The sequence below is a fragment of the Myotis yumanensis genome, unplaced genomic scaffold, assembly GCF_028538775.1.
Source record: "Myotis yumanensis isolate MYYU_CA2020_CCGP unplaced genomic scaffold, mMyoYum1.0.hap1 SCAF_8, whole genome shotgun sequence".
Classification (NCBI taxonomy): Eukaryota; Metazoa; Chordata; class Mammalia; order Chiroptera; family Vespertilionidae; genus Myotis; species Myotis yumanensis.
In genome coordinates, this window is record NW_027223759.1 from 84,941,990 (window position 1) to 84,965,035 (window position 23,046).

The following is a 23,046-nucleotide window of genomic DNA, read 5'->3' on the forward strand; positions in this document are numbered from 1 at the left end:
AGGAATCGAACCTGCGACCCTTCAGTGTGCAGGGCCTCACACTAACCACTAACCACACCAGATAGGCTATAATCTTTTCATTAAATAAAGTTTTATATTTTATATAAATATATTAAGGTGATTTTTATTATATAAAGTTGCCAGGAATTTTAGAATATTAATCATATGTTCACAGTCTACTTACCAATTCTTTTTCCGTTTTTAGCTGTATGAAGGGACTTTTTTTTTTTTTAGTAATAATGAGCCAAGAGGAGAAAAGGAACTTTATATAGTACTTAATTAATAAAAAAATAGCACTTTAAAGATAGTAGCAATTTTTCGCTCATTACAGTATTCAACTTTGATATTTTATGTCTAATATTCTGTTACATAATCTTTTTCAAGAAGAGAGCTATGGTTTTGAATAGAAGGTAATATTGTTTATTGGGTCGGAGATCAGTTTTGCTTTAACATACCGTTCAAATTACTCATGTGGAAGTTAAGGTGGTGTTGCATATTGGCTGAGAGTGTGAACTCAAGCCAGAATGTCTGGATTGGAATTCTGGTAAGGTTCCATACTATCATGTAACCTTGGCCAGATGGTTCTATGTCTCTGTTTCCTCATATGTAAATTGGGAATAATAAAAGTTACCTACCTCTGAAGTTATTGTAGGGATTAAGTAAGTTTATACATAAAGTATTCAAGACAGCGCCTAGCACATAGTAAGCACTGAAGAAATATTAGTTATTATTATATTTATTGTTTTTTCTCACTAATAATAATAGTAATTATTATTATCATTTTATTTAATTGATTTTTAGACAGAGGGAGACAGAGAGAAAGAGAGAAACATTGATATGAGAGAGAAATGTCGATTGGTTGCCTCTCATACATGCCCCAACTGGAGATCAAACTCACAACCTAGGGATGTGCCCTGACTGGGATGATGTGCAAGACCTTTCAGTGTATAGAATGATGCTCCAACCAACTTAGTCACACCAGTCAGAGTTAGCTCTGACTATTAAAGAAACTTTTATTTGGTAATGGCCTTATTTATTTAATACACATTGGCAAACTATAGCCCACTGCCTATTTTTTATGTCCCATGGGATAAGAATGGTTTGTATGGTTTAAGTGGTTGGGAAAAAAATTTTAAAATAATAACATTTTGTGGCACATGACATATTGAGAAATCCTAATTTGTGTCCATAAATGAGCACTTCCTGGAAGATAGATTCCCTTATTCGTCTACATGTTGTCTGTGGTTGCTTTCAAATAACAGCCGTGTTTAGTAGTTGCAACAGAGACCATATGGCTTGAAAGCTAGCTCTTTCCAGTAAAAGTTTGCTGACCCTAATCTGAAATAAGACTCCTGAATGAGAATATTAAGACTGGCCTAATGTGGTAAGGGAGTTATTTTGGTCAAAAAGTAAATGCCATTTATAATGAAAGTTCTATACATAGCATATCCAAATCAAGGATTTGAAGATAAACCCAATTTATAAAAAATTTACCAATAATGAAAAGTCTCCTGCAAGGAAAAAGATTATAAATTTAACAAGGTATTAATTATATATTTCAGTTTGGTTTAAAGAAGTGATTCTTCAACTCTTTAAACAAAGAAAAAAATAGAATCATCTAGTTTAACTGGCGATGGTGTGGGAAAGATAGAATATTTAGCTTAATTGAATTGTAGACATCTGAAATATATCTGCTTTTTTTGAGGAATCTCATTTTTATCATAAATTGGCAGGCTCTTGGTCCTTTTTTAGTATCAGTAGTGAATGAGAGGCTTATATCTTTGTTTTTGTAATTTGCTGCTCTTGCTCTGCTGTAGTCTGATAACAACAGATAACTAAGGTTGTTAGAACAGTATATATAATGTAGAGGTAAGTCAGTTTTTAAAGGCATTTAAAATTATAGTTCTAAAACTTGTGTTTATAAGAATCACAGGGGATGTTTACTATCTGTTGTGAAAGACTAATTTTTCTCTACTCTGTCATGGAACAATACTTCTAAAATCTTCTATAATAATAAAAGCATAATATGCTAATTAGACCGACGTTCTTCCAGGCGACCTTCCGGATGAAGCTGGGGCTGCCCGGGTCCTGGGTGCCTGCTGGTGGCTAGAGAGAAGCCCAGGTCCCGGGTGCCAGAGGGAAGCTGGTGCCGGTGCTGGCAGCCGGGGGGGGGGGGGGGGGGGGGGGGGGGAGGCCTACTCTTGCATGAATTTCGTGCATTGGGCCTCTAGTATATAATAAAAATGAATTAACAGAAAAGTAAAATGGAGAAATAAAGACAAAAAATTACAAGCCATTTTTTTGTTAGATTCAACAGACATGAAATTACTCCACCAAAATTCTATAAAACTCTGATTCTCTCAGTTTCCATATTTGTTATGAATCAATGCCTGTCTGTGCACCATTCTCTGAGAAACACTGCCCAAGAGTTTGTCTCAGAATCTATGTGTTTCAGAAGCAGTCTGTGTAATTTAAATGCAGATGTATATAAACACACTAAGTTATGTCTGGGAATGAGTGACTTTCTAACAGCCATAGGAGCAGCTGTGAACTTTTAAAACTTAATGAATTCTTATATTTTTCAAAAATAAGAAAATATTGTACAAAATAATAATTTGTGTTACTGAAAATGTAACACAATGGTTTGAGAATTCAAAGTTAGATGAGTTAGATGTTACTGTACATAACTAAGAGGAGCGGTCATGAATGGTGTTTTGTAAAAGATTTAATTAGGATGCTGAAAAATGTCCAGATAAATAGCCTTTTCAATTTGGCCATATTTGTGATTGATTTAATTTTTAACCTAATGATGTCTTTACAGAGGCTTATCTCCTGCAGAAGCAGAATTTAATTACCTGAACACAGCACGTACCTTAGAACTCTATGGAGTTGAATTCCACTATGCAAGGGTAAGTGAAGAAATCTTACTTTGATATTGATGAGTTAGGCTCTGTTGACATAGTAATGCCTAATAGCATTAGGTAACAAATGTAGTAACTAGTAAGTGCTGCCAGTATAGTTACACTGAAAATTTCCTTTAAGTGTAAGTATTTTCACACTCCCTTAAGATTCAATACCTAATGAAAATGGTTGAAGTAGATTTTTGATGTTATTTTTCTTCAAGGAAGTGATTTATGTAGTCATAATTTCTGCAGAGCATAGGAGATGGTACCTTTAGAATTTTTATTTTAAAAATAAAGATTAAGTTATAGGAAAATTAATTTTTTATATATTTAACTCTTTTTGATAAGCATTATCATAAAAGATGCTTTCACCACACTTATTTTACTTTCATCATTTAGCGATGTTAAACATTTTTATTTCTAAAGCACAAATGAAGCATATTAATATATTTTGGCTGTCCCCTTCCCCCCAAATCCCTTCATTAACTGGCTGGTGTTGCTCAGTGGGTTGAGCGGTTGCAGTTCGATTCCCAGTCAGGGCACATGCCTGGATTGTGGGCTCCTGGATGCAGGAGGCAGCCAATGGATGTTTCTCTCTCCCTCTCCTCTTCGCTCTAAAAAAATCAATTAAAAAATATTTTTTAAAAAGGTGGAATTATGATCACTAGCTTCCCCACAGCACTTTTTTTTTTTAATTGAGTCAAACGTGGCTGCTTCCAAAAGACTATATCCTCCTGCCATAAGGATATTTGTGAGTGGCTATTCTTAGTACACCTGGATTCCTTCTCATATTTTATCGAGAGGTTATATTTCTGTAGAAGTAACTGGAGTACAGCTATTATCTGTAACCAGTGAAAAGTGGGAATATATAGGTAATCTTCGGTTATGTTGGTGATAGGTTTTACATTCTCTTGGGACAAATTGCTGAGCCTAATAAGAATAGCAGCCTGAAAGGGAGATAAGTTTTGTTTAGTTATTTTGAATTTATTTTAATTTATAGATATACACAGACAAACAATGGTTTGAGAATTCAAAGTTCTACTTCATATAATGGTTTTATTGTTTAGGGCCTCACCTGGTTATGTTCTGAGAGGAGCACTAAGTCTTATATTTCACAAAGCTTATGTCAGTCTCTCCTTTACAAATACAATGAGCCTAGCCGTCATGGCTCAGTGATTGAGCGTTGACCTGTGAACCAGGAGGTCATAGTTCAATTCCTGGTCAGGGCACATGCCTGGATTGTGGGCTTGACCCCCATTGGGGGGCATACAAGAGGCAACTGATTCTCTCATCATTGATGTTCCTCTCTCTCTCTCTCTCTCTCTTTCTCTCTCTCTCTCTTTCTCTCCCTCCCTCTCCCCCCATTACTCCCTGATACCAATTAAAAAAAAAATTTTTTTAAAAACAGAATAATTTGCTTTCCTAACGTTACTATATCTGATCATTCTTAGTATTTGTGACTTGGAAATCTGTGTAACGCCATTTAAAATGTGTAAGTCTCTGTCATAGACAGCAAGAGCACTGCTCAGCTCTGGTGCTCTGAGTTGCTCTGAATCCATATATTCTTCTAAATTCTTCCCCACTATGCCAGGGCAGGTTCCTTCTCGAACCCTGCCCACTGTACGACGAACTATTGGGAACTTGAGTCCAGGTTCCTCTTTTATCTTCCATCCACTAGATGCAGTTGTTGGGTCTGACCACCTCTGCCTAGGGCTGGACCTCCTTGGACATCAGGTCTTAGAGAAGCCATGAGAGGTTGTGGGTGTGTAAGAATGAGTTTTTATTGCAGAAGCCAGTGGCCATAAGCCATTAGACAAGACAGTCCTTCATAACAGTATCTCAATCAGGCAGCCGTACATGGGTGGTGAATAGATACCTTTTCCACATAGTCGCACCTCTAATAGTCTCTGTACCCACAGTCATTATCTGAGCAGTTGCACACTGGCCCCTAGACCAGTGATGGCGAACCTTTTGGGCTCGGCGTGTCAAAATTTTGAAAAACCCTAACTTAACTCTGGTGCCGTGTCACATATAGAAATATTCATAATTTTTTTTTGATATTTGCAACCATAGTAAAAAAAAAAAAGATTTATATTTTTGATATTTATTTTATATACTTAAATGCCATTTAACGAAGAAAAATCAACCAAAACATATGTATAAAATGAACAAAAACAGAAAAACAATGTACATTTAGGAAAAAATAATAATAAAAACAATGATAATCAAATGGTATGAAAACTAGAAATTAGTGACTTTTTTGGTGCTGAAGTTTGTCTGCTAGTTCTTCGATTGCAAGTTCATACTTGGTGAACTTCAAGGCCAAACATGCGCCAGTAACTTCATCTGTTAGCCGGTTTCTTTTGTTCGTTTTAATATTATTTAATGCTGAGAACAAAGTCTCACAAAAATATGTTGATGAAAAAATTGTTAGCAAAGCCATCGCTAGACTTTTTATTTCGCTAAAAGTGTCAGGTACTCTGTTCCAAGCACTCAACATTTCTTGTTCGTAGTTGCACTCTTCTTCATTATTCAAATGATTTCGTTCCAGATTTTCAAGTTTCGACCTTAAGTCGACAAACACATGAGTCCAAATGCTACCTTGAAAATCTACAGGTTGCATCTCTAAATCGTCCATTTGCATCCATTGGAAATCCTTTAATTCCAAAGTACTGTAAACAACTACATCCGGACACTTAATTATTTTAATGGTGTGTTCTAGGCTTCTAAATTGGTCGAATCTTTCGCTGAACTGTTCAAATAATGAGTTTACTATATTCTGGTACATAAGTATGGATTCCATTACACTCGTTGTAGTGGCCTTCTCGAAATACTTTTTTATCCAAGGAAAATACTTACAAGTTTTAGTTTCAATATCTCGCTTGAAAATTTTAAGTTTACTTTCAAAAGATTTGATGTATCCAAACATAACGTCAATACTTTTGCCAAAACCTTGTAATTTTAAGTTCAGTTCATTCATATGAACAGAGAGATCTGTAAAAAACATCAAATTGCTGACCCACTTATGATCATTGATCTAAGAAAAGTTTGCCAGATCCTTCTTCTCAATAAATACTGTAATTTCTTCAAAGCACTCCACAAATCGCTCAAGTACTTTACCTCGACTCAGCCATCTCACATTATTGAACATCAGCAGTCCACTGTAGGTTGAATCAACTTCCTGTAAAAGTACAGAAAATTCTCGCTTGTGAAGGGGTCGAGAAGCTATAAAATTCACAATTTTTGTTACAACTGACGTTAAATCATTCAATTCTGAGAATCCCGATTTGGCACACAACACTTCCTGATGGATAATGCAATGAAAAGGTACAAGTGGATGTCTAATTGCTTCCATAAACAATTTCAGGAATCCCACATTTTTCCCACCATATTTGGTGCCCCATCTGTCGTGACTGACACAATTTTAGAGATATCAATGTTTAGGTCACTGAATGTTTTTATAACAACCTTACATATTTCGTTTTCTGATGTACTTATTGGCACTGATTCTAACTTTATCAACTCTTCTCTCATTGTGAGACCATCAGAATATCTAGCAATAATGGTCAACCAAACATTTGATGTGACATCAGTAGTTTCATCAAGAGAAATCGAAAAATATTTACAACTATTTAAGTCTTTTTTTAATTGATGTACGTTTTTGTTAAGATCTATTACTCTGTCTTTGATAGTATTTCTACTGAGTGGTAACTCAGAAATTCTTTTAATAATATCTTTATTTTTTATATCGTAAAATAGAGCTGGTGCACATCTTAGAAATGTTCCCTTAATAAATTCTCCGTCACTGAGAGCTTTTCCATGCTGAGCTATGGAGTGAGCAATACAGTAACTTGCTGATGTTAAATTTGTAAAGCATCTTACAAATTTAATGATGGAATTTGATTGACTTTTATAGAGGTGTAGCTGCCTAGAAATGTATTCCTTCCTTTCATCGATACTTTTTTTCAAGAGCTGACAATGATTAGTTTCAAAATGTCTCTTTACATTCCATGTTCTGCTTACTACCGTTTCATTACACGGTATGCACAATAATCTGTTGTTTCTGTCGACAATCCCGTACATCTCAGTCCATATGTCTTGAAAGGGTCGGCTACTGCTACTTCCACTTCCTTTATCATTCAATCTTGCTTTTTTATTTTTTTGATTCTCCATCACAAGGCTGCAAAAATAAATAAATATAAATCACGGCGTTTTTTATAAAAGGTTGATAGGTTTCTTACCTATTAACTTTTTGCAGTGTTGTTGCACTGACTCCTGGTGCAAAACAATTCAAAGATAGTATGTATAACCAGCAAATATATGGTGCTATAATCAATTATCTGACACACAGAATGTCTCGTCGAGCACTGTTGCACTGTATATCTTTTTCTTCTAACCCTCTCACTCCCGTCTCCTAACGAACATGGCGATCAAGTGCATCCGTTTGCTGAATGCACCCGAACGCACGGGAAGCTTACCCGAGGCACATGTTGGCAATAATGAGGCCGTTTCCAGAATTGGGCATTTTGTCACTCGAGTAAAAATAAAATGTCATGAGTAAAGATTAATCTCTTTATAGTGCAATTCTTAACCTTTTTATGTTAATGTCAATATTGTAACAATGTATCTTGGATGTTTTCACTATGTGTCTTTGCTACGCAACACCGATGTACAGGTTTAAATCCGGTTTTAGAATTGCATTATTGATCATGAGTAACGTGAGTAATAATATTACTCGAGTGATGCCCAACTCTGGCCGTTGCGAGAGACAAATATTTGAATTATGCAATTTTTTGTCTCTGTCGATCCGTGTCACCCAAAATGAGTTCATGTGTCACCTCTGACACACGCATGTCATAGGTTCGCCATCACTGCCCTAGACTCAGCACCTCACATCATAGTGATGCCTAAGCTCTCTGCCTCAGCAGCTTCTCTAGCCTCTCTGGTTCAGCAGCTTCTCCTGTCTTCCCTGCCCAGCACACTGGTCTCTGTAGCCTCACATAGTAACTACCTCCGAGCTTCTCTCCCAGCTCCATCTCTCCAGCACAATTCTTCACACTCCAGCGGCCTAGCTAGTCAGTAATCTGAATATTACTCCAGAGACAAAAATGGCTAGTTTCCAACAGTGATATCAGTCATTTGGGTCACAGAAGGGCACAGCGTACTGGGAGACCGCTGTGGCCTTGCACCTGCTTAATCCTTGGGTATTCTGATTAGGATTCCCATGATCAGAGTAGCCTTGGCATACTGATAACAGAACTCTGGCATGGTTGCCACAGTCTCTCTTGAACTTTTTTCTTTAAAATGTGCCCCTGGCACCCTCATTCCCTATTTGGAGGCTATTACCTTTGAACATGATTCTCTAAAATGTAACATAGTGGTCAGTATTTGTGCAACTAAATTTTGTTTTTATTTTAATAAAGTTTAAGACCAGTGGAAATTTAATATGTGAACTAAACTGTGGTTAACAATAAAAAGACCACTACATTCAGTCATTTTAGTCATCAGTTTTTTCTCTTTCTTTTTTTTTTTTTAGTTTATTGATTTTTAGAGATAGAGGGAGGGAGTGAGAGAAACACGAGTGTGAGAGTGCAACATGGATCGGCTACCTCCTGCACACCCCTTACCGGGGATCCATCTCGCAACTCGAAACTCATGCATGTGCCCTTGACCAGGAATGGAACCGGCAACTTCTTGGTGCACAGGACACCAAAACCACTGAACCACACAGGGCTCTTAATCAGTTTTGTAAAGGTAGTTTTGACTGCTATCTGTTATCTCTGACTGCTATCAAGGAAATACAAAAAGTGTTAAACTACCTTTTTTTATTTTTCTTAATTAAATTTATTGGGGTGACATTGGTTAATAAGATTGTATAGGTTTCAGGTGTACATTTCTATGATACAACATAATCTGTATATTGCATTGTGTACCCAACACTCAAAGCCAAATCATCTTTCATCACTATATATTTGGCCCCTTTACCCTTTACTATCCCCTATTCTCTTCCCTTTGGTAACCACCGTACTTTTGTCTGTGTCTGTGAGTTTCAGTTTTATATCCCACATATGAGTGAAATCATATGGTTCTTAGCTTTTTCTGACTGACTTATTTCAGTTAGCGTAATATTCTGAAGGTTCATTCATGTTGCAAATAGCAGTATATAATTTTTTTCCTATGGTTTAGTAATACAGTATTCCATTGTATATATGTACCATATCTTCTTTATGCAATCCTCTATCGAAGGACACTTTGGTGTTTCCATGTCTTGGCCACCGTGAATAATGCTTCACTGAATATAGGAGGTATATATATCTTTGCTAATAAATGTTTTCAAATTTTTCGAGTAGCTAACCAGAACAGGAATGGCTGGGTGTATGCTAACTGTTGTTTTTTTAATCCTTACCAGAGGATTTGTTTTTATTGACTTTTAGAGAGGGGAAGGGAAAGAGAGAGAAACATTGATTGGTTGCCTCCTGTATGCACCCCGATGGGACTGAACCCACCAACTTTCTATGTACAGGATGATGCTCCAATCAACTGAGCCACCCAGCCAGGGTGTGGTAACTCTATTCTTACTTTTTTTAGGAACCGCCATACTGTTTTCCATGGTGTTTATACCAGTTTACATTCCCACCAGCAGTGAATGAGGGTTCTTTTTTTCTCCACAACTTTTCCACCTGTCTTATTAACAGTAGCCATTCTAACAGGTGTGAGGTGGTATATCATTATCGTTTTGATTTGCATTTCCCTAATAGTTAGTGAAGTTGAGCATCTTTTCATATGTCTGTTGCCATTTGTATGTCTTGGTAGAGATGTCTGTTCAGGTCTTCTGCTTATTTTTTATTTGGATTGTTTGTGTAGTGTTGAATTCTTTTTGGATTTTAACCCCTTGTCAGAGCTGTTTGTAAATATCTCCCATTCGGTTGAATGCCTCTTTGTTTTGTGGGCGATATCTTTTGCTCTGCAAAAGCTTTGTACTTTACTTTTTTAAGCGACATGGCTGGATTTTACACATAAATAACCATGTTATTTATTAATTTAAGGTAAGATATTTTGTTATTCAAATTATTAGATTGTAAAACTCTCTCTCAGAAAGTCTTAAATGTAGAGTACTGGATTAAAGTAATTTAAATTTTAAATGGTCAGAGTTATCCAGAAACATATTTTGTACAGGCAAAAAAAAGCCAGGAAAGGTTGTTTCTGTTGTGTGTGGATATAAAAAGCTTAGGAAGAAAATGTACAAATGTTAAGTGAACATGAAGGGAAATTTTGTGGCATCAGGAACAAAAAAGTAGAGGGGAGAGGATACATAAATAGAATACTTAAGTTTTAATTGACTATCAGAAGCAAAAGTGTGTATGTAAGTCTTAGTGCATTCATTGTGGTGGCTCTGTTATGTACCTTGCAGTGTTGGCACTAAGGATTACTTAGTGAACAAAACATCAATTAGCCTTGCCCTCATGGAGCTCATAGTATAGTGAGTGAGAAAAAAATGGAACATGTATTAACAGTTAAATATGTGGGGCCACGAAGGGGAAAGTACAGATTGCTATGGGGTCATATGGCAGGAATATCTAATCCAACCTGGGACCAGAGGTAGGGAAGCCTTCTGAGAAGAAATAATTTACTGAAGCCAGAAGAATGACTAAGACTAGCAAAGGGAGTGGTTTTCACTATAGAGCTGTCAGCATGAATGAAGACCTGAAATAACTGGAGAACATGGACTATTTCACACAATGAAAACTGTTAGTATGTCTAGAAGATTAAATGAATAAGGGAAGAGGATATAAAAGTAAAGAATGAATGACAACTTCAGGGTAAAATGGAAAATAGAAATGATTTGGGGAGATGAAGCAGGGGGATGTTTTGGTTTACTGTTAAACATATTCTAAATAGTTGGTGTTTTTCGGTGGTGGGGAGGGGGGTGTTCAGTTGTATGAGTTTTAACACATGTATAGATTCATGTAACTACTACTGCAATCAGAATACAGAACAGTTCCATCACCCCAAAAAAATCTCACACTGCCCCATTGTAGTCCAGCCTTCTACTTACACCTATTTTCGGACTCTATTTTTAGACTTTAGTTTTGTCTTTTCTAAAATGTCTTGTAAATGGAATTCTGTATATTACGTTTTGAGACTGGCTTCTTTTACTTTCAGTAATGAATTTGAGATTTTCAGAGTTACTGTGTGTATCAATAGTTCATTTTTTTTATTGTTGAATATTATTCCATTGTCTAGATATACTGTGGTTTGTTTATTCAGTTACCCACTGAAGGACAGCAATTTTTTTTTATTAATAGACCTACTGCAAACACTTATTTACAAGTTTTTGTACGAATTTAAGTTTTTATTTCTGTAGGGTAAAAACTACAGAGTGGGATTGCCGGGTCATATGGTACATGCATATTTTTAGCTTTATGTGAAATTGGCAATTTGTCTTCTAGAATGATTGCACCACTATTTGCTGGTTCTAGTTGTTTCGCACCCTTTTTAGCATGTGGTACTGTTTGTTTTGTTTCTTAAGATTTTCTAATAGGTGTATTTTATCTCATCATGGTTCTATTTTGCATTTCCCTGATGACTAATGATGTTGCACATCCTACTTTCTGTGATAAATGTCTCTTCTGGTGTTTTGCCCATTGTCTAATTTGGTAGTTTCTTTTCTTGCTCTTGTGTTTTGAGAGCTATTTATGTATTCTAGATATATGTCTTTTGTTGTATATATGATTTGCAGATGTTTTCTCCCACTCTTTGGTTTGCCCTTTTATTGTCTTAACAATGTATTTCAAAAGGAAGTGATGGATTCTAATATTCATTGTTCAGTCACTGATACAACATTCTGAAAATCAGCAAGATATAGAAGGTTTTAAAATTATAGTCAGCAAACTTAACTTCTATGTAGATTACTATCCCCAACAACTTCAGAGTATGCATAATTTCTGAGCACAATGCAGTTGAGCTAAAAACAATGACAAAAAGATAACTTTAAAAATTCTCCAAATAATCTAATGAACAAAATAGATCCAGAGACATAGAAGCATGGGCAGACTGACAAATCTTAGAGGAAGGGAGGTGGAGTGGGAAGGTTGGAGGAGGAGAGATGAACCTGGGAACTTATATGCATATATGCATATCTCATGGACACAGACAATAGTGTAGTGAAGGCTGGGGAGGGGCAGGTGTGAGGGGAGGAGGTCAATGGGGAAAAAAGAAAAGAGGGCACATCTGTAATATTTTCAACAATAAAGATAATTTTTTTAAAATTTTCCAAATATTTGGAAATTAAGAAACATACTTCTAAATAAACCATGGGTACAAATACTATCATTATTTCTACCCAACACTCTGTGCTTTCTCTCAGACACTCATCTAGAAAGAATAATAATTAGTTACCCCTAAGTTGGTGGTTAGGATTGGTTGATGATATAATGGATAGCAAAGTAATCTTGAAAATAAAAAATAACTGGAATATATCAATACCAAAGAACATGTGTTTTAAATTTTTGTAAATAATTTCTGACCTTTTAAAATGGAAAAAGCACTATCAGGAGTACTACCTAGCTGGCCTTGGCTAGGTAGATCAGTTGGTTAGAGCAGTGGTTGGCAAACTCATTAGTCAACAGAGCCAAATCAACAGTACAACGATTGAAATTTCTTTTGAGAGCCAAGTTTTTTAAACTTAAACTTTATAGGTAGGTACATAGTTATTAACTTAATTAGGGTACTCCTGAGGCTTAGGAAGAGCCACACTCAAGGGGCCAAAGAGCCGCATTTTGCCAACCACGGGGTTAGAGTGTTGTCCCCATATGCCAAGGTTGCAAGTTCGATCCCCAGTCAGGACACATACAGGAATGAACCAATGAATGCATAAATAAGTGGAACAACAAATCAGTGTGTCTCTTTCTCTGTCTCTCTCTCTCTCTCTCTCAAATCTTATATAATAAAAGGGTAATATGCAAATTGACCCTAATGGCGGAACGACCAGTCGCTATGACGCGCACTGACCACCAAGGGGCAGACGCTCAACGCAGGAGCTACCCCCTGGTGGTCAGTGTGCTCCCATAGGGGGAGCTCCCCTCAGCCACACGGGTTGACGGGCTGCGAGTGCAATGGCAGTGGTGGGAGTTTCTCCTGCCTCCTCAGCAGTGCTAAGGATGTCCCACTGTGGCTTAGGCCTGCTCTCCGTGGGGAGCACACCTAAGCCATCAGTTGCACATCCTCTGAGGGCTCCCAGGCTGCGAGGGGGATGTCTGACTGCCAGCTTAGGCCTATTCCCCTGGTTAGCGGGTAGACATCCCCCAAGGGGTTCCAGACTGCAAGAGGGCATAGGCCGGGCTGAGGGCTAACCCTCCTCCCCCTGAGTGCACAAATTTCATGCACCGGGCCTCTAGTCAATCAATAAATAAAAAATTTAAATGTCTTGTTAAATTAATAGTTTGAGAGCTCACTATACCGAAAATCAATCAGTATTTATTAGACTGTGAGCATAGAATAAATGAACATCATAGAGCAAGAATATCTCTATGCCATGGATCCTCAAGTTTAATCTCTGTTTTGTAAGGATGTTAGCATAATGTAAACTCTGTGTTTACTTAAACTGATTTCTAGTTATACAAATGTAAGCGTAATGACAGAAGCTTGGTTTTTGGTTTTTAGTTAGGTATAGGATGCTCTAAATTAACCCTAAAACAAATTATCAAGTTTTAGGCTTAATTGTGAATATCTTATCTATAATAATAAAAATGTAATTGCTAATTAGACCGGACATCCTTCTGGAAAACCTTCTGGACGAAGCCAGGGCTGCGAGGGAAGCCCAGGTCCCGCGTGCCTGCTGGCAGCCAGAAGGAAGCTTGAGTCTCGGGTGCCAGAGGGAGGCCGGTGCCGGCAGCCAGGACAAGGAAGGCCTACTCCTACATGAATTTCATGCATTGGGCCTCTAGTTTGTAATAATGATGAAGATAATTACTGAAGAATAACTTTTGCCCTTCAAAGTTTCAAGAAAGGAAGCTTAATGATGCTATTTTGATTATTCATTGAATATTTATTGAGCATCTTCTATGTTCTAAGTCCTGTTATAGAGATAGTATAAACAGCAGTGAGTAAAGTGGATATGACCCGACCCTCATGCCGCTTGTATTCTCATGGACAAGACAGACTAAAAAAATAATTGAGTAATTAGAGTACATAGTGTATGGTCCCTTGGAACTAAAGTTCAATAACAGGCAAAATACCTGTTTATACTGATAGAAGCCAGAATAGCAGTCACCTATGGAGGGCTATTATTAGCAGGAAGGCTAATGAGGGAGCCTTCTGGAATTTTGAAAATACATATATGTTGGTTTGTGGTGGTTACAGGGAAGTGTATATACGTATGTCAGTTCATGTGTGTAAAGTCTTGTGCATTTTACTCTATATTGGATTTTCTTGCAGTTAAGTAAATATGTAATATATCACATAGTGATAAATGCAGTGCAGATAAATTAAGGTGAGAAAGGGGATTGAAACAATAAAAACTGGGATATCATGTTAGGAAAGGCCTAACTGAGAAGATAAACAGACCTGAAGGAGTCATGCTGATATCTAGGCGTAGAATGTTCTAAGCAAAGAAAATTGCAATGAAAGACCATGGTATAGTGTACATCAAGGAACAGCAAAGAGAACAGCATGGCTGCTGCAGTGCAAGCTAGGAGTGTATCAATGAGGTCAGGCAAACCAGGACTTTATAGCACATTTTAAAGACTTTGATTTTAATTATAAGCAAAGCCATTTTTAAGAGACAATAATGACTGCTGTTTTGAGAGTATTCTGTAAGACACTAAAGCAGTGATGGCGAACCTATGACACACGTGTCAGAGGTGACACGCGAACTCATTTTTTTGGTTGATTTTTCTTTGTTAAATGGCATTTAAATATATAAAATAAATATCAAAAATATAAATCTTTGTTTTACTTTGGTTGCAAATATCAAAAAATTTCTATATGCGACATGGCACCAGAGTTAAGTTAGGGTTTTTCAAAATGCTGACACGCCGAGCTCAAAAGGTTCGCCATCACTGCACTAAAGGAACAGACCAGCCTGGAGACTGTTCCAGAGATCCACGTGAAATATAATGGTGGTTGTAGTTACTCGGTGGTGAAAAGTAGTCAGATTCAGTATATATTTTGAATATGGAAGTGCCAGCATTTACTGATGTGTTGGTAATGAGGTGTGAGAGAAAAAGAATTTGGGAATAATTCCAAAGTTTTTGGCCTAAATAGAGAAATGGAGTACGTCACTAAGTTGGGAAAGATGAGAGAGAAGCAAGTTTCAGAGGGTGAATCAGGAATTAGTTTGGGACATACTAAGTTTTAGAAGATTTTTATTCCAAATGAAGGAGGATAGGCCGTTCAACAGGTGGAACTGGAGTTCAGAGGAGAGGTCTGGACTAGAGATAAACATTTGGGAAACTTCAGCTTATAGGTAACTAAAGGCCCAGTGCATGAAATTTTTGCACTTGGGGCAGGGGGATTCTCAGCCCGGCCTGCACCCACTCGCAGTCCAGAACCCCTCGGGGGATGTTTGGGATCCCTGGCTCCTTACCGCCCGCCTGCTCACTCCTTACTGCTCAGCACGCTGCTCCTGCACTGGTGGGGTGGGGGGCGTGGTCTGCGGGGATTGGCCTGCTGTGGGAGCGCCACTCATCCCGATCAGCCGAGCAGCGCTCCTGCTGTGGGAGCGCACTGACCACCAGGGGGCAGCTCCTGCATTGAGCATCTGCCCCCTGGTGGTCATTGCACATCATAGCAACTGGTCAACCGGTCGTTCTGGTAGTTCCGCCATTCAGTTGCTGGGCTTTTCTTATATAGGATATTTAAAGTGATGAGATGAGAGCACGGCAGGAACATGCCTAGTAGATATTGAAGGGAAGAGGTCCTTGGAGCTGAACACTTAGCAATTCAGAGGTTAGAACAGCCATGGGCAAACTATGGCCCGCAGGCCGGATCCGGCCCGTTAGAAATGAATAAAACTAAAAAAAAAAGACCGTACCCTTTTATGTAATGATGTTTACTTTGAATTTATATTAGTTCACACAAACACTCCATCCATGCTTTTGTTCCGGCCCTCCGGTCCAGTTTAAGAACCCATTGTGGCCCTCGAGTCAAAAAGTTTGCCCATCCCTGGCTTAGAAAGATGGGGAAGAACCAGGAATGACACCAGGAAGAAGTAGCATTTTATATAGAAAGAAAGCCTTTTTGTCAAAGACACGTGTGTGTCTTTGAAGCCAAGCGAAAACTATGTTAGAGGATTCCTGGTTAGAAATGTGTAAGCTCCTGGTGGCCTTGTAAGAGCAGTTTGGGACATAGAGTGAGGACCAGAGATTGATTAGGGAGTATTTAAAGAAGGCTATGAGAGATTTTGCTGTACAGGATACAGATAATAATAACAGGAAACACCTATTTGGCATTTACTAAGTGCTTGACACCCTACTTAAGGCTTTACGTTTATTAATCTCATTTAATACTTAAAACAGCCCTGTGAGTTAAGAGAAGATCCAGTTTATAGGTTCTTCCAAAACTTTGTTTTTAACCTGCATTTGTTTGAACACTTCATGAGAGAATGGTTAGAATAATAAAAAAACTAAAATATAATTCCTTGAGGTGATTAAAAATGGTGGAAAACTAAGTGGATGCTGCATGGACATGCTCCCAGGAACAAATTGGAATTACAATTGAAATACAGAAAAACTTCCTGAATAATCAACTGAAGACTTGCAGGAGAGAACCCCGATACCCGAGGACCGAGAGTGGAGACCACATAGAGACTGGTAGGAGGGGTGGAAGGGCGAAAGGGTTGGCTGGGCGCCCACAGACAGCAACTGAGTTCTGAGAGGTATCTCAGCAGTGGGGGTTGCCACTGAGAACTCTAGGGTCTAATCCCCGAGCTGGGCCCCCCAGCAGAGAACACCACAGCTGAGAAGGGTAACCACATAACATCTGGCTGTGAAAAACAGCAGGGTTGCTGTCTGCCAGGGAGAGACAGCTGGAAATTCAGGCACCCTCTTAAAGGGCCAACACACAAAATTCCCTGTGGAGCCACCTACCTTGTGCTCTTGCAGAGGGAGGGCAGAGTGGACTGGAGCTGTGTGAGCAGAACTGGACGTGGGGTTAGAGCTGGAAGGCAGACACTCCCAGTTTCCTATGCTGAGTCATTCCCTCACATAGGGGCGGACATCTTTCCCACATACATTTGCCTTGCCTTGCGGGAGACAGTTGACCCACCCTATTGGAAAACACCTTGCCCTGGGGCCACTTAAGAGACCAAAAATACTGTCTTGACTCTATTGTATGCTCTTGCCTATTAAATTTTAGGAGACTTTTAACATCTCTTTTTTCAACATTCTGTAGTTTTCCAAGTACAGGTCTTTTACCTCCTTAGGTAAGTTTATTCCTAGTTATCTTAATTTTTTTGTTGCAATGGTAAATGGGGTTGTTTTTTTAGTTTATCTTTCTGTGAGTTCATTATTGGTGTATAAAAAGCCATAGATGTCTGGGTGTTAACTTTGTATCCTACCACAATGCTGAATTCATTTATTAAATCTAGTAATGTTTTGATGGAGTCTTTAGGATTTTCTATGTACAATATCATGTCATTTGTGAATGAGGACAGTTTTACTTCTTCTTTTCCAATTTAGATACCTTTTATTTCTGCTTCTTGGCTGATTGCTATAGCTCGCACTTCCAGTACTATGTTGAACAGGAGTAGTGAAAGTGGGCATCTCTGTCTTGTTGTTGGCTATAGGTTTGTCATATAAGGTTTTATTATGTTGAAGTATTGTCCCTTTATTCCCACTCTGCTGAGAGTTTTTATTTAAAAAGGGTGTTGGATTGTGTCATATGTTTTTTCTGCATCAACTGTAATTTTTGTCTTTCAGTTTGTTTATGTGATATATCCCGTTTATTGATTTGCAGGTATTGTTCCAGCCTTGCATCCCCAGAATAAATCCCACTTGGTCATGGTGTATGATCTTTTCAATGTATTGCTAGTTGTGATTTGCTAAAATTTTGTTAAGCATTTTAGCATCTATGTTCATCAGGGATATTGGCCTGTAATTCTCTTTCTTTGTAGTGACTTTATCTGGTTTTGGGATTAGGGTAATGCTGGTTTCATAGAAAGAGCTTGGAAGTGTGCCTTCCTCTTGAATTGTTTGGGATAGATTGAGGAGGGTCGGTGTTAGTTCTTCTGTGAATGTTTGGTAAAAATCCCTCATGAAGCCGTCTGCACTAGGCTTTTGTTTGGTGGAAGTTTTTTGATTACTGCTTCAATTTCATTGGTAGTTATCAGCCTATTCAGATTTTCTGATTCTTCCTGATTGAGTTTTGGAAGATTGTATTTTTCTAGGCATATGTCCATTTCATCTAGGTTGTCCAGTTTGTTTTAGGAAAGTTGTTTATAGTATATATATATATTTTTACAATCCTTTGTATTTCTGTGGGATCAGTTGTTACTTCACATCTTTTATTTCTGACTTTGTTTATTTGGGTCCTCTCTTTGTTTCTTGGTGAGCCTGGCTAACAGTTGATCAATCTTGTTTATCCTTTCAAAGAACCAGCATTTGGTTCTATTGATTTTTTTTTTGTCTCTGTTATTTATTTCCGCTCTGATCATTATTATTATCTCCCTTCTATTTACACTGGTTTTTTCTTGTTGCTGTTTTCTAGTTGTAGAGTTAGATACCTTATTACCAGTTTTTCTGTTGTTGTTGTTGTTGTTGTTGTTGTTTTCTTTTTGAGGTAGGCCTGTAGAGCTTTGAACTTCCCTCTCAGGACTCCTTTCAATATGTCCCCATAGATTTTGGATTGCTATGTTTTCATTATCATTTGTTTCCAGAATGTTTTTTATTTCTTCTTTGATCTCTTTGGTAACGCATTCATTGTTTAATAGCATGCTATTTACCCTCCATGTGTTTGATACTTTTTAATTGTTTTTATTGTAGTTGATTTCTAATTTTATGTCATTGTGATCTGAGAAGATTCTTGTTATAATTTCAGTCTTCTTGAATTTGTAGAGACTTAGCCTGTGCCCTAATGTGTGGTCTATCTTTGAAAATGTTCATGTGCACTTGAGAAGAATGTATATTCCATAGCTTTGGGGTGAAGTGTTCTGAAGATACCAATTAAGAATATCTGATCTAGTGAGTCATTTAGGATTGATGTTTCTTTGCTGATTTTTTGTTTAGAAGATTTATCCAGTGGTGTCATTGGGGTATTAAAGTCCCCTACTATGATTGTATTGCTGTCGATCTCTCCCTTGATATCTTCCAGAAGTTTTTTGTTGTTGTTTTTTTAATGTATTTGGGTGCTCCTATATTTGTGGCATATAGGTTTATCAGAGTTATATCCTCTTGTTGATGCACTCCCTTTAGTATTATGAAGTAGCCCTCCTTATCTCTTGTTATGGCCTTCACTTGAGGTCTAATTTCTCAGGCATAAGTATTGCTACTCCAGCTTTTTTTTCTTTTCCATTTGCACGGAAAAATTTTTTTCCATCCTTTCATTCTCATCCTGTGTGTGTCTTTTGTAGACACACAAGGTGGGCCTCTTGTAGACAGCATATAGTTGGGTCATGTTTTTGTATCCATTCAGCTACCCTCTGCCTTTTGATTGGAGAATTTAATCCATTTACGTTTAAGGTTATTATTGATAGGTACTTATTCATTGCCATTTTAATTCTGTTTAATTCTGTATGCCTAGGTTTTTCTCTCTGTTTCTTCTTCTCCTCATTACAGCTTTCCCTTTAGCATTTGTTGTAATGTTGGCTTGGTGGTGATGTATGCCTTTAGCCTTTTTGTGTCCAAGATGCTCTTTATTTGGCTGTCTATTTTGAATGGTAGCCTTGATGGATAATAGTAATCTTGGTTTTAGATCTTTGCTTTCCATTACCTTGAGTACTTCATCCTATTCCCTTCTGGCCTGTAGAGTTTCTGATGAGAAATCAGGTGTCAGCCTTATAGGAGCTCCTTTGTAGGTAAGAGTTTGCTTTTCTCTTGCTGCCTTTAAGATTCTTTCTTTGACTTTAATTTTTGGCAATTTAATTATGATGTGTCTTGGCACGAGCCTGTTTGGGTTCTTCTTGCTTGGGGTTCTCTGTGCCTCCTGAACTTGTGTGACTTTTTCTTTACCAGGTTAGGGAAGTTTTCTATCCCTTCTCCCTTTCTGCCTCTTCTGGCACACCTGCTATTCGAATACTGTTACATTTCATCTTGTCCCACAGCTCTCTTAAATTGTCCTCCTGTTTTTCAATCATTTTTTTCTTTTTGGTTCTCTGATTGAGTGATTTTTTCAACCCCATCTTCTAATTCACTAATTTGATCCTCAGCTTCCTTTAATCAGCTGTGTCTTCCAATGTCTTCTTTATTTGTGCTATGTTGTTCTTTATTTGCTTTCATAGTTACTGTATCTTTTCTCAATTCTCTTGAGCATCTTTACCATCCTTACTCTGAACTCTTTATCTGATAAATTTCTGATCTCCATTTTATTTATCTCTTCTTCTGCAGAATTCTCTTGTTCTTTCATTTGGGGGTTGTTTCTTTGTCTCCTCATTTTGGCTTTCTGTTTGGGTTTGTGACTATCTATTAGATTGATCTGCTACGCCTCTCAATCTCTAATGCAGGACAGTGTCAAATGCTGTTTCTGACTGATTAGGTCAGGCAAAGACTGTAAGCCTCCAGAGACCATATCTATTTACAGACTGATATGATTCTGTCTTAAATTGTCCTCAATCAATCATCCACAGGTGTGGCAAGAGTTTTTGTCAACAGTGTTTGGCAGTTGCTTCTGCCTGGAAGCTAATTGTTATTCTCAGTCTCTTAATTGGGCCTCAGCAATTCTGCACTGTGGGGCAAGGTGTTTTCCAATGGGGTGGATCAGCTGTCTTCCCCAACAGGCAAGGTCGCCTGTATACCTAATGCCTGCGTGAGAAATATGACCTCTACAGCATAAGGGAATGACTCAGCACAGGAAACCAGGGTGTCTGCCTTCTGAGCTCTAACTCCTGAGCCCCGGATCGTGGCTTCAGTTCACACAGCTTCAGTCCACTCTGCCCTCCCTCTGCAAGAGCACAAGGTAGGTGGCTCCACAGGGAATTTTGTGTGTTGGCCCTTTAAGAGGATGCCTGAATTTCCAGCTGTCTCTCCCTGGCAAACAGCAATCCTACTGCTTTTCACAGCCAGATGTTATGTAGTTACCCTTTTCAGTTGTGGTGTTCTCTGCTGGGGGCCCCAGCTCGGGGATTAGACCCTAGAGTTCTCAGTGGCAACCCCCAGAGCTGAGATAGCTCTCTAGAACTTCAGTTGCTGTCTGTGGGCGCCCAGCCAACCCTTTTACCACTCTGCCACTCCTACCAGTTTCTATGCGGTCTCCACTTTCGGTCCTCAGGTATCAGGGTTCTCTCCAGCGAGTCTTCCGTTGATTATTCAGGAAGTTTTTCTGTAATTTAGTTGTAATTCCAGTTTGTTCCTTGGAGCATATCTGTGCAGCATCCACTCACTCCACTGCCATTTTTAATCTCTGTACTTTATCTTTTAAATTTACTTCTCTTTCCACCTCCACATAGAACTTGCTCTTGTGTGTGTAGTTTGAGCTGTGGTTTTCTGTATTCTGATTGTATCTTTTTTATGTCTTTACAGTTCCCTCAAAATGTCTGGTGCCTTGATTATATACCTTCAGGTGTTTTGGATTGTTTTCAAGTTTTACAGATTCTTTTCCTTTTCGTATATCTTCTCTGATGTTCTCCGATGGGGAGCTGAGGAAGTAATAAGAGCATATATTAAGTCTGCCATCTGTTCGGATCAGTCTGCTATTTTGGTCCTGACTTCTAATTGATGTCCTTTAAAAAATTATTTAAGGTTCTGATAATAATGTACAGTGGTTTTGGTTATTGATAAACAAAATGAGCATCCAGACAAATTAGCATACACTGTTGTGTTTGACCTCTTTATGTATTATCCTACCTAATGGGTTAATTTAATATGGTTTTATTTAATTTGAAATTATTGTAACTACATTTTAAATATTTTTGTTTTCTTAGGGAAACAATTATAAAATCTTATATTTTCAGCAATTCTTTTTGAGCAAATGAATAGAAGGAGGTAAAAGCATTATTGCTATCTTAGTTTAGCTATGGAATGTTTCAAGTCAAAAAGCAAAACTATTTCAAGGTTGATTAGCATCTGAAAAAAAGTAATTTAATGCAATTCATTCTCATAATGTAGGTTAGCTATTCAAGTTCGATCAGTTAGCATGAAAACTCTTACTCAGTCCTCAAAACGCAACTCAATTTTCTTCTTTGGACTCTTCCAAACTCTCAATTAATTGTTCCTCACTCTATAATTTTATGATGTATTTTATTGTATTATACTAATTATAGGGGTTTTCTTATATTAAAAATACTGTTTTATTCACCAAACTCTGAAGTCCTCCATATTTTTTTTATTCACTTTTTGCAATCAGAGCATTATATTTGTCTCCTCATTTTGGCTTTCTGTTTGGGTTTGTGATTGGAACATAAGAATTTTAGGAATGGAAGGATGATACTAACTCATCATTCTAATTTTTCTGTCCCAAATAAATTATAAACTATGCAGAGTCCTGAGATCATAATGACTTTTAATAATGCAACATTTAAGTTTAATTTGAAATATGTCATTTATTTTTATGAGGTAAGAATTACCATATGGATTTGTAAATACGCAGTTACTAGAGGCCTGGTGCACAACATTCGTGCACGCGGGGGGTGGGGGGGTCCCTCAGCCCGGCCTGTGCCCTCTCGCAGTCTGGGACTCCTCGGGGGATGTCCGACTGCCAGAGCCTGGAGAGGCTCCCGCCACTGCCACTGCACTTGCCAGCCATGAGCCCGGCTTCTGGCTGAGCAGCGCTCCCCCAGTGGGAGGGCACTGACCACCAGGGGGCAGCGCCTGCATTGAGCGTCTGCCCCCTGGTGGTCAGTGTGCGTCATAGCGACCGGTCATTCTGCCGTTCCGTTGATTTGCATATTAGGTTTTATTATAAAGGATGTGGTGCCTTTGAAAATGTCTCATTGTATAAAAAAAAACAAATTCTGTTTTTAAATACATTTTTAACAGATAAATCCCAGTATTTT

General features: G+C 38.0%; 1 protein-coding gene across 6 annotated transcripts in view; it reads left to right on the forward strand.

Annotated features, from left to right (window-relative positions):
- Nucleotides 1-23,046, forward strand: part of PTPN4 (protein tyrosine phosphatase non-receptor type 4) — a 220,165-nt gene that overhangs the window by 85,286 nt on the left and 111,833 nt on the right. For all 6 annotated transcript variants that reach the window (XM_070423142.1, XM_070423143.1, XM_070423137.1 and 3 more), the window contains one exon: nucleotides 2,822-2,909. In XM_070423142.1, the coding sequence (XP_070279243.1) occupies nucleotides 2,822-2,909 (88 nt within the window). The remainder of the gene's footprint in view (nucleotides 1-2,821; nucleotides 2,910-23,046) is intronic.